The sequence below is a fragment of the Cheilinus undulatus genome, linkage group 11, assembly GCF_018320785.1.
Source record: "Cheilinus undulatus linkage group 11, ASM1832078v1, whole genome shotgun sequence".
In the NCBI taxonomy this organism is placed as follows: Eukaryota; Metazoa; Chordata; class Actinopteri; order Labriformes; family Labridae; genus Cheilinus; species Cheilinus undulatus.
Window position 1 is genome coordinate 3,099,026 of NC_054875.1, and position 15,726 is coordinate 3,114,751.

The 15,726-nt window shown below is 39.7% G+C and overlaps 1 protein-coding gene across 2 annotated transcripts; it reads right to left on the reverse strand.

Moving 5' to 3' along the window:
* Positions 1 to 1,758: 1,758 nt before the first annotated feature.
* Positions 1,759 to 13,973, reverse strand: tpx2 (TPX2 microtubule nucleation factor). Of its 2 annotated transcripts, none has more exons than XM_041798515.1 (17): positions 13,913 to 13,973; positions 11,019 to 11,157; positions 10,531 to 10,656; positions 9,638 to 9,761; positions 8,405 to 8,461; positions 8,102 to 8,215; positions 7,875 to 7,984; positions 7,606 to 7,754; positions 7,068 to 7,239; positions 6,815 to 6,953; positions 5,032 to 5,251; positions 4,799 to 4,894; positions 4,371 to 4,544; positions 4,136 to 4,282; positions 3,943 to 4,054; positions 2,252 to 2,418; positions 1,759 to 2,126 (listed from the first exon to the last, which is right to left on the reverse strand). In XM_041798515.1, exons 2-17 carry the CDS (start codon positions 11,128 to 11,130, stop codon positions 2,016 to 2,018), a joined length of 2,130 nt encoding a protein of 709 aa, XP_041654449.1. In that variant the 5' UTR covers positions 11,131 to 11,157; positions 13,913 to 13,973; the 3' UTR covers positions 1,759 to 2,015. The 2 variants fall into 2 exon arrangements, with proteins under 2 accessions (XP_041654449.1, XP_041654448.1); XM_041798514.1 differs by having other exon boundaries at positions 2,252 to 2,436.
* Positions 13,974 to 15,726: the final 1,753 nt, after the last annotated feature.

Sequence of the window (15,726 nt, forward strand, 5' to 3'; positions counted from 1 at the left end):
TGACTCTCCTGTTTGGTCTGGAGTTTGTCCATCTGTGTTTTTTATCCTGTCGTGCCTTGAGCTGGACTTCTCTCAGGAACTCTTCAGGAGTTCAGCGTAGATTTTTAAAATGTTTGAGAAAAACCTTTTCACTCCGAAGTCACCTTAACTTTACTTTTTTTCTGTTCCAGAAACATTTCTTCACTGATTCTCTCCTGGCCTAAAACACTCCAAAGTTTCTGTTATTTATTTTTGTATATTTTATGGATAAACACCAAGACTTCCATGAGATAGTGTTGTTGCATTTGTAAAGTTACTGCTTTATGTGAGATTTCATATTGGAATCATGTTGTCCTCGTCACTCTCTGATAGATCTCAACTGAGTTTGTTAGAGTTCTTCATATTCACAGATTTTCTATTAGTCATAAGCCATCACTGTGCTTTTAACACAACTCAAATAAAACAGTGAAAACTAATGAGTCTGTCATCTCCGTCTTGTTTGGCTGAGGAATTCTGAACTATTTCCACATTTATTTACCAAAACATAGACCAGCATCATCACCTTTGGCTCCAGTTTGGAGGACGGCAGCTCTAATGAACCTTATTACAACATGTCAAGAGAGTTAAGACATATTTTTTACATTTCACTTTTTGCCACTAGAGGGGACAAGTTTTAGATGCCACTGGGAAATGCAAGAGGGCACTTTAGCGATGTCTTTTTCAAACATCTGGGATCTAGGGGAGGGGAGGTGATTAACCCATCAGCTCCCTACTGAGTCCACCAGAAGATGCGGAAGCACTGGAGCTGACCTCCCAGCTTTCCTTTCCAGATGGACAAAACATCAGCAAATGGAGGTTTCCACTGATGACCCTGGTGATGTCCTGGCTTTGCTGCCAAGCTGTCTACACATTCAACATGTGGGGGCAGATAAAAAGAGCCTTATTTGCTCTAGGAGACTCTTCACTGAGCACAGGTATCTTGTGTTTAATTTCAAAAGTACTAGATTGTTTACATAGAAGATTGGTAATTTTCCTTCAGAAATGTGCATACATGCATGCATGTTCACAATGACTCATGGGTGTCCAATAATCCCATTAATGTGACAGCATTTACACTTTTTGGGAGTTTTAGTTGCTTTCTTCTGTCAGTAACACAATTAACACAAAGTTACAATCAGAATTTCTTTATCTAAGGGTACTTTCTTCCTGCTTTCATCATCAAAGAAAATAAGGAACTTCTGGTAGGTTCAGATGATTTCTGACTTGTCCATGGAGCTGAGTTTTTTCAAGAAGCTGTGGTGGGCTTGTTTTACATCACTGAGAGCTTGAAGACAACACATAGTAACCAAAAAACATCAGATTGATGCTGATTTAAAACATTTGTGTTACAACCTCTGAAGCGGTTGCCTGTAGATTCATAATTGTACAAACGCTTCCTAGAATTCAGTGAAGGAAATGCTTTGAATCCAGATAGAACCCACACCTAGCCATAGAGGAGAGGTTAATTTTTGTTAGCACCATTAAGTAACACAAATTACCGGACGTGATTTTTTTTTGTTAATGAATTTGGTTGCAAATAAAATTTTCACTTGGAGAAAATGAAGCAGACATTTGATGAGCACCTGATGAAAACTAAAGATGCTCCAAAGATAAATGAAACATTAACACGGCCAAAGTACAAGATATATTAAGCATTTCAGTTTAAAAGGTTATCCATTAAATAAAAGTAAACAGTAACAATCTGAAAATAGCTCAACATCATGAAATATGAGTCCAGGATTTACTTTACAACAGTTTATTAAGACGAGTTTAAAAGCAAGAAGAGAGAATATACAGCATGAGGTTAAAATCTAAGCCTAGAACAGAACATGGAGATAAAAACAGAGCTTCAGTCCGTACAAATTCACGAATATTTACAAGTTTACAGCCAGGAGTCTGACCGACAGCGACAGAAGTGGAACAATTCAGGGTTCTGTCTAAAAAGCAAAAATAAAAATAGTTAAAGTGGTAAATATAAAGGGGTTTTAGGAGGAGGATCACAAACGGAAGCGGTCTGAGAAGTTTGGAGATTGTGGGACTGTGAGGGGAACTTCACTTTTCTTCAGAGCGACGGGTTTGTAGTGTCTGATGGGCTGAGCTTTATGAACCTGCAGGAGGGGAGAGAAAGGGTCAGAATGTTGCAGCACATGGACATTAACATCTAACTTCACGTAACCCTGCAAACAAAAATCACCGATAATTAGAGACGAACGCCAAAAGTTAGAATTTTCACCTGCTCTTGCCGCAGCCTGGCGATCTCGTCCTTCTCCCTCTGCTCCTCCTCTCGTCTCTGCTCCTCCTCCATCAGCGCCCGCAGAGCCTCCTTCTCGCTGGCCAGGCGCTCGTACTCCTGCCTCTCCCGTGCCCTCCGCTCCGTCGACAGCTCGAAGGCCTCTGTCACTGTGGAAGAGCAAATGCCTTCTCAAGAGAACCGCAACCGAGAGACGTGAAGGCAACAGGGACAAGGTGAGAGACACGATACTGCAGAGTGCTGCAGCCTCAGAGCTGAAGCACTGTGCAGGAGGGTTTACACAGGAGCAGACAGTATTCAATACTTTACACCTTTAATAGAGCAATCATGATGAGCTAAACTAGAGCTGGACTACACTAATCTGTTCAGTATTGACTTAACATTTCCACTATGTGGGTAAACTGCTACATCAACAGTTTAAACCTCCCAAACATACAAAACTGAATGATGATGAAATCAATGTTTTTTTAATGCCACGGTAAAATATTGAAATACTGTCCAACATTAAAAACCAGGGATGTGATTCACACAGGACAGAGAAAAGCAGGACCTCACCCTCTCCTCAACAACCTGAGGTATTGCTATTTAAATGACACTCTTCCTGTGACTTTAGGCTTAGTTTTCAGGCACGGGGTCACGGATTTTTTCACATTTATTTCAATCATTTGTTTTCTAACCGTTACAAGGACCAACATATCCATGGATGCTTCTCTACGATCATCTGGAGAACATACAGACACTTCAACAAGAATTCTGGTGGAGGACAGAGAATGGATATTCCGCTAGATTATTTATCTCACTGTTATTTTTAAAAAATGCTCCAAAGTTGAGGATTCTGCTCTCTGGGAGTGTCTCGAGCCGTACGGTGAAAATATCAACCATTTTTCTTGGTTGGTGCATGATCCAACTGAAAGTTGGCGACTTCCAAGTAAATTGTGTGACCCAATTCGTTGAAATTCACGCAGTGAACGCCCGCTTTGAGCAGCCATGAACACACCTGGGTGGCTGACTGAGATATAGTGAAATTGTAAGAAATACTTGGATAATTTAAGTCCAACAGATCAAATTCATGGGTCGGAAAATCCTTATTTCTAGAAATCCTGAAGAATCACATTCCTGATTAAGGTGGTGCTAGAGACAAGACACTGAAGGATAAGGGACAAAAATGGCTGTCAGTGCGTTTACATGTGGTTAGGAAAAAAAGTCTATTATGTTGGTTTTATATGAGCATTTTCCATTTTGACACTGCTAGATTCAACACCCCTGACATTGCCAGCGCCCACCCAACACTGCTTTTGATTGGCCAATAATGTTGGTTAGGTTGAGAACCACATGGTACTCACACTCATGGTTGGTGAATCTAATTTAAACATGTGAAACCACTGGCACAATAAATTCAAACGTATGTTTATCATGATTTCCCCCTCACAGCCTCATGCCAGCGATCCAGCATGGTACCAGATAACTTAAAGTCCTGTTAGTAACCATCTGAAAGAGGGCATGCTGCCCTATAACAGATAAACTAATCTTTTTCCAATACTTTTTGGCTGGGACAAGAAGGCCACCCAGCTAACTAGACTTATCAGGATATAACCAAAGCTTGATTTAACTGCATGTAAACACACTGACTGACCAAAGCTGGTTGGTTTATGGGTGAATGACAAAACTCTTACCTGGTAAATTGCGGCTCTCCTTTTTAGGCTGGAAAGGCTCTTTGTGAGTGACTGTGTTGGGCCTTGCTTTGAATACTGATGCTTCCTGCTGCTGTTTCTGCTCCTCCTTCACCTATAAAATCAAAGTTATGAGTCTAAATTTTGAGATGAAAATTGTTAAGTATAAAAATGCTCCTTTTGTTTGGTAACTTACCATCTGTTCCCAGCGGCTGCTCTTCACAGCTCCTCGCTCGTCCAGGCGAAGTCTGAACGGCTCAGGTTTTGTGGGCTCCAGCTTCTTCTTCTCTGGGAGGATCACACTGTCAAAGTCTGGTAGAGGCTGAGCCTTAAACTGTGGAACCTGGAGTTGATCAAGAAAGAAAAATCAGCTTTTGAACAAAGCATTCATATTCTGAGGTCTCTGGATGGTTCTGGATATTTTACTCTACCTCTTCATTTCTCATCTCCTCCAGTTTCTTCTCCTTCAGGGCTCTTCTCTCTCGCTCCCTCTCCTCAAAGGAGAAAGGACACACCTCCACGTGGTGATACTCTTGGAGCCGAGGCTGGAAGGGGAGGCCAAAGTGGGGCACCGGGGGAGCCTTAATTGGTGATGGCCGTTTCACCTAAAAAACAAGAGGTAAAGATAGGCAAGTGTGAATATATAAATGCCACCCCGCCACCCCCCACTGTCTCGCTTACAGGGCATTTCAGAAGGTTTTTCTTGGCTGTTAACAAATGGTCTCATTTGTCTGTCATCTGCCTTCTTCCAGAAATTTTATGAGGAATCTGGCAGAAAAAGCCAAGCTTGGACCTAGGAATGCTGCTCACCTCAGAGTGTTTTCCTAAAAACTTAACGAAAGCCAGAAAGTGTCCTTACTTCTTCGACCTTTGGCTCCACAGGAATCCTCTTCTTTAGGGCAAAAGCTGGAGACTCTGGCACTGTGGGAGGCAGAACTTTCTTCTCTGGTAATCCCTAAAAGATGGAAGAATAACCTATCAGATACATTTATGAAGGTTTTTCATTTTCTTAAAACAAAAACAAACAAGCCTGCGTTAGAGTTGATTTAGTTATCTTGATGCTGATCTCCAGGAATCAGAATTCAAACTCACCACCACTCCCTCCAGGATCTTCTTAGGCAAGGGCTGGGATTTAAAGGAGTGTGGCTTCTCTTCTTCCTCCTGAGGTTTGGTGGCTTGTCTCTCCTGGAGTCTTTTCTCAATCTGCAGCTCAAAGCCTTCAGGTACGGTTGGTTCCTTCACTGTCGGTTTCTTCAGACCTTCAACGCCATCCAGAATCTTCCTGTTCAGTTCCAGCGCCTTGAACTTAAACCTATGATGAAAGCATTTCATAAATGATGATATTTGATGCACCGAAGGAGACAAACCTTCCAGTTTGGTGGCTTGGTTTATAGAATATCCTGAGCCTCAGAAAAATTTGAAATGAAAGCACACTGTTTTTTTCTGCGTTACCAGGAAACACCTTAATCATGCTTATGTTATGTAACGTATGGTTATTTTTACCATTTTGCACCTTCCCATTTTCACATTAGTGTACATTCATAGGACGTCTCTCCAAGAGGGAAACATTTTTAAAACATCCTCCTCTGCAATGATTCTTTGATTCCATTCTGCACATTGTACAGTTTCCGCAGCTGAGCAGCCCTTTTGAAACCAGCGATTTACACAATGTTGAGTTTGCAATCCTGCTAGCTAACTGCACATTAACCAACACTGGCATTGAGAGTTGCGAAGCACAGCCCCAAAGCCTGTAATAGGTTGCTTCCACTAAGCGGTCCAGGTCAGTTCGGTGCAGAACAGCATGCATTTATTTGCGTTTCCATACAGGCAAAGTTGTAAAGGGTTCCAAAAACCCGACCCGTACCGTCCCAGTTTCAGCACCCTTCCGTAGGGGTGCCAATCTTACCTATCCCTCCCAAAAAGGTGGAGCTACACACAACAATAGGGGGTTGCACTGATGTCACGTCAGCGTGCGACACAGCGAGACAAAAAGGGATTAATGTCTGCATTGATGAAGGATATTTGAACTCGACAGAGATCCAAACTGTTTGCTAGTCTGTGGATTTTTATACCTGGCCACAGACCAAGTTTCCTGACGTTTATCTGGACCTGATTTTAAGAACACAAAGCAGAGCCTGAAGGCTCACATCAGCCTAGTCTATTTGGATGGATGTGAAACTAAATTCATGCTGAAGTTTTGTGAATACAAAGCCTTGGATCAGTTGATTCTCTGTACTGTAACTAGTTATTAAGGTTTAGGTAACCTGTGAAAACATGCTCTGTGGTTGAACATGTTTGTAAAACTTCAGGCTGAAGCCTATTTTAAAACAAGGTCAGCAAACCCAGGATTTCTGACTTAATCTAATTTGTTTGTTTTTAACACCAGCTGAACTTTTAATTTATTTTTAATGTTGCGAATTCTCACAATACAGCTGTAAACTTTCATATTTTGTCATTTGAGCTGTTCTAGACTAGACATTCACATATTTAAGTACCATTATGTCTCTGTACACATATTTCATCAGCTGAGGAGCTGTACTGACAGCGGTTAACATCATTAAGATGTAGTTATTTTTTTTAAAAAGCACTTTCAGCTGAAATAAAACTGTTTAATGCTTATTCCCTGGTGATTTCTGTCACTCATCCTTTCTATAACTCTGCAGCTGGACCAGCAGACTCGTGCTGACTGTGACTTCACATTCATCACCTTTACAGCCCGCCCACCGAGTGAGGGCAGGTAGCAGGCAATGTGAGATTGTGTTTGCCGCATTAGTGGCAGTCACATGCTGCTTGGTATTTTATACTGGTATAAAGCTTTTAAATTACATCTAATCACCAGGTTTTACAGTAACTGTTCTTTAAGAAGAGTCCTCACTTGTTAAGTTTCTCGACCTCTTCTGCCTCCAGCTCAGCGCTGCTCTTCACCGTGGGTGGTCTGCTCCTCTGATTGGTCATCAGGTGTGGGGTGTGAGGCTGGGTGAGCTTCAGGTGGTCGCCCCTCACTGGAGATGGACCTGAAAACAAAAGTCAACCATGTATTTTAGTTTCACTTGAATCCCACCCTGCACGTGCAACAAGGAACAGCTGACGAGACGACTTTGCGCTGAACATTCGACATCTCGGCTCACCTCTCGCGTGACTCTTGCGGCTGCGTAGGTGGTAGCGTTCAGGAGTTCGTTTCTGGAACTGAATTATCTGCTCGGCCATAGGTATGTAAGCGGCCGGCTCATCCACCTTCCTCTTTGAGCCGGTCGACAGGTTGAAGGGTTTGGGCACTGTAGCACCTCTTGGAGCCCTTGCCTAAGAAACAAACATTTCCACTTTTGTTAAATACGTCTGCACCTTAATTAGCATGAATGCATATTTTTATTTTCTGCATGCTTAACAATAACCAAAAAAAAAAAAAAAAAGCTGGTAGCTTGTAGAATGGTTTAAGATATTTCAAAGCAACTACAAAATTGGGTTAGGCTGTCTTTAAAGAGTAGCTAAAGCCCTCAGACCACATTTTTTTTAACCTTTGCATTTGAACAACATACAAGTAGCCGATTGGACCAGCAATCAGAGCACATGCCTCTACACACAGGGTTATAAAAAATAGCCTGATCTCTTTCACCCCACAGACAGCTGCAGCTTTAAGTCATCTCATATTTAAAGAAGTAAACTTACTGGAGATGAAGGTTTGCGGAGCTGGGCCACAAAGTCCACTTCCTTGTGAGCGGTGCTGGATGAAGTGGTCGTCTTTGACCGTGTGTTTGTGTTGAAGTGGAATTCTTTGGGCACAGTCGCTGAAAGGACCATTTTCTTTGGTGGTGGATCTGAAATAACAAAGGAAGGTCAACAAAAGTCCAGACTAGCTCTTTAACCAGCACATCAGTGAAGGGTATAAAGATACAGTCATGAAAGTTTCAAGATAAACATAGTGAACTTTTACTCACTTCCAGCCAGAGCAGCTTTGTAGCTCGCCTCATTCTTTTTGCGATGCAGAGCAACTTCCCTCTGCAGGTTCCTGATGCGCTCCAGCTCCTGTTCTTCAGAACTGCATGGCCTGATTTAACAAATCAGAATAGAAAATATGAGTTTAAACCTAGATCAGGAACATTTATATCCTGAAGTCCAAATGGGTAATGCAGGACTGCTGTTTCTCTCGTTTCTGGAGGCTCACTCAGTGTTTGCAGGTGTTGGAGCTGCTGCCCGGGTGATGGATCTTCTGGTGTTTGTCTGCAGGGTCCTGCGCTGGGCATTAGCACTTCTTCGGACAGGTCGAGCTACAGGGCTCCTAAAATAAATGGCTACAGTTAAAGACTTGGAGAGCTACAAAGAGAATGCAGCATGGGGGCTGTAATGTGGTCAGAGAACTGAGAACCAGTCTGTGATGGTATTGGACCCACAAATCCAACAGCATCTATGAAGGTCCAAAGGACCCGCCGTTGTAATGAGCATATGAAAACACATTAATTATACTTACTTCTTCTGTTTCTTTTCTGGCGGTGCAGCCGGAGCGTTAGATTTACGTTTTAAAACCCTGAAAAAAATAAATAAAACAGGATACATGAAAAAAAAATAAATAAAAACTTAGAAACTCTAAGGTTATTGATGAAACAAACACTGATTCATCTTAGAATAAACTCCTCCCAAAAAGGACTAATACTCAATTCTGCCAGTTTTTTTTTAATCACTAGACCAACTAAAAACACAGCCATTAACAAAAATTATGTTACAGCCTAGAAATAATCCTGTTCAGTTAAGTAGAGGGAATTGAAAGCAGCTAATAATTTAATATGGAAATGTAAACACTATAATTTCACCCTTGTCGATTCATTTAAAAAGCTAGCCAGTTCATTGAGATGTTTAAGAGTATAATTTACTTTTGGTCATTTAATGCAACACGTGATGTCATCAGCCTGCGTGCTGAGAGAACGTAGTCCGTTACGATCGTGGTGAAAGAGAGGAATGTACACGTTTGCTGCTGTTCTGAGTACTGGATGCTTTTACGACCAAACAATCCTAAAAAACAATACAGCACCGGGTAAAAAAAATTTTGCAAAATGGAAGACGAAGTCCTAGTCTGTTCATGGGTGCAACAATTACAAAGCTGTCTAAAAAGGCCGCATAATTCTCTCTGCGACATTTTGTCACATTAAAACTTTAAATTTTAACTCTTAAAGCAAACTTTCATTACATTTAGGCTCACACCTGTAAGTGTTTTAATCTAAAATTACTTTTTGGATGAACTGACCACAAAATTAATTTCCTTGAAGAGAAATACATTTTTAGTGTCTTTTTATTTCTGAATTTCAACAATTTTGGTAGAAAACTGCCGTCTGTCCCACGACCGAAAGATTAATTGATGATCTGGTGCGATTTTAGTCGACCAAGTTTTTCTTTGATTGACTACAGCCCTAGAAATCTGATGTACCCGACAGGAGTTAAAAAAAACAAAGCTGGCAGACAAGAAAGCGTTTCTGGGCTAACCGCTATAATGTTCAATAAGGAAAGTGCCAATCTCCTATTTATATTTCCAACAACATTAACTTATCTATGTAATGTAACTTGAAAAAAAAAACATGTTTATACAGATTATCATTAACACTGAACATACACAGGATAAAACAATTCAAACAAACTTTTGCGTGCTGCACAGCTCTGTTAGATCTAGATTTGTCAATGCAGTAAAGAAGCACAAACACAGGGACCGTACCTGACTGGCTGGGCAGGGGGTCGATTCGAGGTCCTTGTTTTTGGTCGGGCTCCATTTCGAGGAGGAGATGAACCACCCCAGGATGTGACCAGGTTTGAAGGTTGAGCTGAGGACTCACTGGGACCTGAAAAATATTCATCAATCCATGATGAGGATAAAAAGCACAACACAAGACTCTGGACTGGACGCATGCAGGATCCAGTCATTTAAAACATCAGATTAAGACCAAAAACTTCTTGAGGATATGTGGGAAGTGAAAGTTAAGTCCAGTTTGGACCAAAGATTCATGACTAGACAAGCTGAAACCTGCAACTGACTGTTCTGGGGCATTCTCAAGGCCTGTCAGTTCATACTGCTGCAACTGGAGTCAACAATGCACCGTTAACATAAAAACAACTCCTTGCTTCAGTTTCCACTTCTGCCTTTCATGACTCTCTTAAAGCATACGATATGACAGTGAGATATCTGCTCACATTTCAATCCTGCTTTTGTTAAAGATTAAAAAGCAATTGCTCCCTAGGCCTAAACACAGTGCTCAATAAATCTTCTCTTGCTTCTCTCCAAACCTCCAGCTGACCGTCTCTCTCTCAGCTGTGATTGGTGAACTCAAACACCACAACATCAGCCAGCAGCAATGGCAGTCCCCGGCAGTATCTTGTCTTGTTACGTCCCGAATCTTTGGTTTAAACCAAGATTTGATCTTACAAGTTTCCTGTTTTCATCAAATATTACCAATGTCATTGTACATGCTGTAAATTTGTTACATGCAGTTTTGTGTGCAGGAAAAGCAAGCTCCTTCAAGAACCATTAATCAGGACTGCACTGATTCTCTACACTGAAAAAAGACTATGGGTACTTTATTAACAATAGCAGTCAAAGCTGAGATAACTAACCAGAGTCCACATCCGTCTTTAGTGGAGTGACGATGGCTCTAGGCAGGTTGTGACTATCGGCTCTCATGAAGAGCCGGTCGACTCCCGGTGTCTGAAGGTGACCGTCTCCTACTCCGGCCTGTTGATCTGCAGGTTAAAAGAGACCGTCAGAGATCAGGAGGATTTTCATGGTTTCATGCCTGAAGTGCCTTTTCCTATGCATTTCAGGCAGCCAAAAAAAACCCAACCAATATCCAGTGGAGCTTATGATGAAGTATTTATAGGAGTTGGTGCTGTGTAAATGAAACTACTAGCAATCTTAAAATGGTAAATACCATGCTAGGTGCTTAATGAAGACAAAATGCATCTTCAAAATAATAAATATGTGCATCCTTTCCTGCTGATGAGACAGTTTCATGACAATTTCACTATGCAATGTGGGAGAAAAAACAACAAACTAGCTAAAGTTTCAAACAAACCAAGCACACTGACAGTGTGGAGAAACTTACCAAACCATGAATCATCATTTTCAGCATTCTCCAGCTCTTTCAAGTCAATAACGTTTGACGGTGCATCAAATTCATACCGGTCAGAGGTATCAACGCAGTCACTTTCAGCCATAATCCCAATCCGTTATCGACAACTCACCTAAACAAGAACAAAATTTTTAAAAGCTTTTATTTAGATAACTCATGGATTTTTTGCTCTAAACGTAATGCTGGCGAAAAGTCAAAAGGAATGTCTGAACAAGTGTGAGAATTTCATTCAAAATCATTCATAGACTATCTTTAAACATTCTCACCAAGTTAAAGGATATTGATGTTGTTCTTTTTGTAACTGCAGCCTGAAACTGTCCAAATTTTCATATAAGCTGTGAAAATGTTACCTTTGTATTGGTTAAACATCTTCTATGACTTTGTCCTTTCCCACAAAGTATTTGGTGGCCTTGGTTAAAGTGGTAAAACTCTAGATCCTCATTAACCTCATCTGATTAAGGCTTGCTGTACACATTTGAATATCAAAATTACAACTTTCCAAACCCTACTGACTAGGGTGCAGGATATTATTGTCATGATATTGGTATCAGTAGATAAAGCGTATAAAGTGAAATATCTTTATTAGCAGTTTAAATCATGTCAGTCTTGAAAGTGGTTAATTATGATGAACCAGCAGGTATTGGTGGTTGCCTCAGGCACCACACACTAAAAGAGGCCCACTTTGAGCCCTCAACATTTTCAAAAAAGCCTCAAACAAAACAACCACCAGACTGTCTACTTCCCCATTCCTCTCTCAGCTGACAGCTTTTCTAGCATAGAAGATACTTGGGGTTCTTTACAGTTAAAAAAGGGTGGTTATATATAGCATCAGCCAAAATATATTTGGAAATATAGGCGTATCTAATAGCAAAGAACCCCCCACATATTGTTAAACTTACTTTTAGCAATCCAATCATAAAGATTCTAAGTTCTTTTGCATACTTCCAAGTCACCACATTATCATTTTTGTTGCCTGCTAACATTCCCTGCTGCACTTCTCTTCTTTTTATCTTTTCTACTTCAACACCATTGTTGATTCCTTGTAGTTGTAGAGGCTAGGCAAGTTAATGGAATTAACTACAATAGCAATATCATGTCTTTCTGCAATATATATACTAGGGCTGGGCAATTAATCACAAATTACATTAAATCACAATTTGGCATGCTGCAATTTTCAAATCGCAGACGGTGCAATATTCCTGAAAAGTGTCAAAATACCAGTTTGATATGATCATTTTCTTTTTATGCTTGACACATTCAAGTGTCTTCTTTATTTATTTATTTATTTATTATTTACAAAAATCCTACATTTCTTGCTCTTGTATTTATTTTTCCTCATCAAAATGAGAATAATATGAGAAATGATCATCCCTGTCAATGTAGCAATCAATATCAAATTGGCTATATGAGCCAAAATTGCAATAAGATATTTCTTTTTAGTTTAATTTATCCAATATTGTGCTTGTTACTACACATAATGATTTCTTGCTAATGTTTGTCAAACAACATAAAATGAGTAACCTAAATAATCGCAATATTGCAGGGGAAAAAATGCAATTAGATTATTTCCATAAATTGTTCAGGCCTAATATAAACTTCATTTATATAAAAAATTACAGTAGATCAAATCAGATAATACAAAATTAAATAAACCTGCAGAAAACACATGTTTCAGTGTCCACATTTGTTAGAGTTTACACTTTGTGTAACCATCTCAAGTTTTATGCAGTACCAGTGTCTGAAAAATGCTGCACTTAAATCCAAAATAGCATAAGTTTAAATCTAGCTGGAGTTTCATTTGAGTGGCCCAAACAGGGGTACAGGTATTCTCATTTGTCTCTAATGAGAAATATGTACAAACCATGAGGGAAAAAATTTCTCCTTAAAACACAATTCTACACTTTGACTGTCATTATTTCACACTTGATCTATATGTTGATGTAATTGCTCATATTGCCATAACATCGCAATTTATTGTAAAGCTTTAGTTTGCGAGCAGGTAAATCATACAAAGGGGTAGGCTAAAGAAAGCCTAAAGCCAACTAAACAGTGTATACTGCAACTTGTCAAAAAAACATCAAATATGGGACTACTAGCAAATTAAGGTCGAGTTTTCATTGATTTTTGATTTTACAACTCTAAATTAAGACTTGTTTGACTAATGTTCGTATTTGTATGCTGTGCAGATAACTGCAAAATAATAATGAAAAAAAAAAACAGCCAGAATAACTATCAACCGGTGTACTGGGTCGGTTGGTGACCGTTTAAGTTGATGACTTTAAGGCGAATGGGTGGTACAACTGAGGCTGAAGGCAGATGGTTCTAGAGAGGCCTCTTGTTAAGATTTTTATCAATTCAAAAAGTATTTTCAGTTCATGTTCTAACTGTGTGATTACAACAGTTGTACTAAAAAATACAAAATAAAATAGATTTGTTCGGACTTTTTCAACTCCCTTGTAACGACGACGACCACAGAAGAATTGAGCCCAACATCACAAGTTAACACGGTCACTCACTAAACCCTAACACCGTCGGAAAATAATGTCGAAATGACAAAACAGTGGCTCCTGTTACACTCTAATGTTAATGAATTGGTCTTAGCCGATAAATAAGATTTTGTTTTTTTAACTGTACATTAAGTAGAAGTTGCAGAGGGAAAACAAGCTAAGCAGCTAGCTACTGTTAGCTTACAAGAAGCTAAACATCATAAGTAAACGTTAGCAAGTCAAAACTAACATTTACTGCTGACAAACAGATACGTCGTGTTCATACGTTGATACAATTATCTGTTAAACGGTTAATGATAAAAAGACAGGAGAAAATGATAGCTGAAAGGCCGTAAATATGAAATCTGTTGAAAAGCTTACCGATTATGTCCGTTCACGGAGCGACCGTGATGAAACTGAAGCCAGACCGTTAACGTTTAAATTTCCTGCCCTTTGAAACAGCCAATAGCGTTTCAAGATTCATCAGCTCGATGCTCATTGGCTCATAAGGCTTAACTTCCTGTCAACGTCTGAGCACGCTATCAGCACGTCAGAAAAAAAAAATAAAATATGATGAAAACTACGTGTGGGTTGATTAATACACAGGAGCGTTTATGTTTTCAAACCTGAATAAAGATGCCCGATTACTTTTTCAAAAACAAACATGATATCTATTTGGCATATGACAGGAAACATTTGACTTTGAACACAATTTTGCAAGTGAGAGCAGTACTGAAGGAGTAAATTACAGTAAAACAGGAAATAGTTGACTGGGAAAATACACAGTTTACTGGATTCTTTCTCCTAAATTAAAATGATTCTTCAGTGAGTAATAAATCCTTTTTCCCGGTTATGAAAATAAGAAATACCACACCATACAACTGAACTCTATCACCAAAGCATATCTCAAGCTCTGCAAGAAGCTTTTCTGTGTCTTTATCGTATTAATATTAACATTATGATATAGCAAAATTAAAATGTAATTATTCAGAAGTTCAGCAGGTATGGTCTTTGCCATTTTTCAAGCTCAATTCCTAAAAAAGTTGAGGCACTGTATAAAATGTAAATAAAAACAGAAGGCAAAGATTGTCAAACCTCATAAACCCATGTTTTCCTCACAGAAAAATGAAACATACCAGATGTTGAAGCCCAGACATTTGACCATTTTGTGAAAAATATAAGCTCATTTTGAATTTGAGGACAAATTCAAGCATGGCTCCGTCCAGACAAACTGTAGGAGTGGGCCATGGTTTCCTTTGTGAAGCATCCTCTCTTCTTTTAACAACAGTCTGTAAACATCTGGGATGTGAGAATACCAGTTTCTGGAATTTTAGGAGAAGAATGTTGTCCCATTCTTGTCTTCTGGCTGCTTGGCAGTCATGGGTCTTTGATTTTATGGTGCTCCAAATGTTTTCTATTGGTGAAATAGAAAGCAGCAGACCCAAACTCTTCCACTGTGAAGCCATGCTGTCCATGTGGTATGTGGTTTAGCACTGTCTTGCTGAAATAGTCACGGCCTTCCCCGTCTGGATGGATAATGTCGCTTTAAAGCTTCTATTTACTTTTCAGCATTGATAGTGCCTTTCCAATTGTGTAAGCTGCCCATAGACCTAAATGCGACCACATACCATCAGAGATGCAGGCTTTATAACTGTGCCAGGATAACAACCTGGATGGCCCCTCTCCTCTTCGGTCCCCAGGATGTGGTGCCTGTGGTTTCTAGAGAGAATTTCAAATTTTGATTCATCTGACCACAGAAAGTTTTCTATTCTGTCTCATTCTATTTGAATTGAGCCTTAATGCCATTCACATATGGCTTCTTCTCTCCATGATCCAGCTTTAACTGTCATTTGTGGATGGCACCGCTAACTGTGATGACAGACGATGATTTCTGGAAGTGTTCCTGAGCCCATGTAATGATACCAATACTAAATTATATCCGTATTTAATGCAGTGGCCGCTGAGGGCCCAAATATCATAAGCATCCAATACTGACCTTCAACCTTGTCCCTTGATTACAGATTTCTACAGATTCTGTTGAGTATTTTGAGGATATTATAGACTGTAGATGGTGGGATATTAAAAGTCTTTGCAATTTTACACTGAGGAACATTTTTCTGAAATTGTTCCAAGATTTGTACACACAGATTGATGAAACTCTGCCCATTTTCTCTGCCCTTATAAAATGCCCCTTT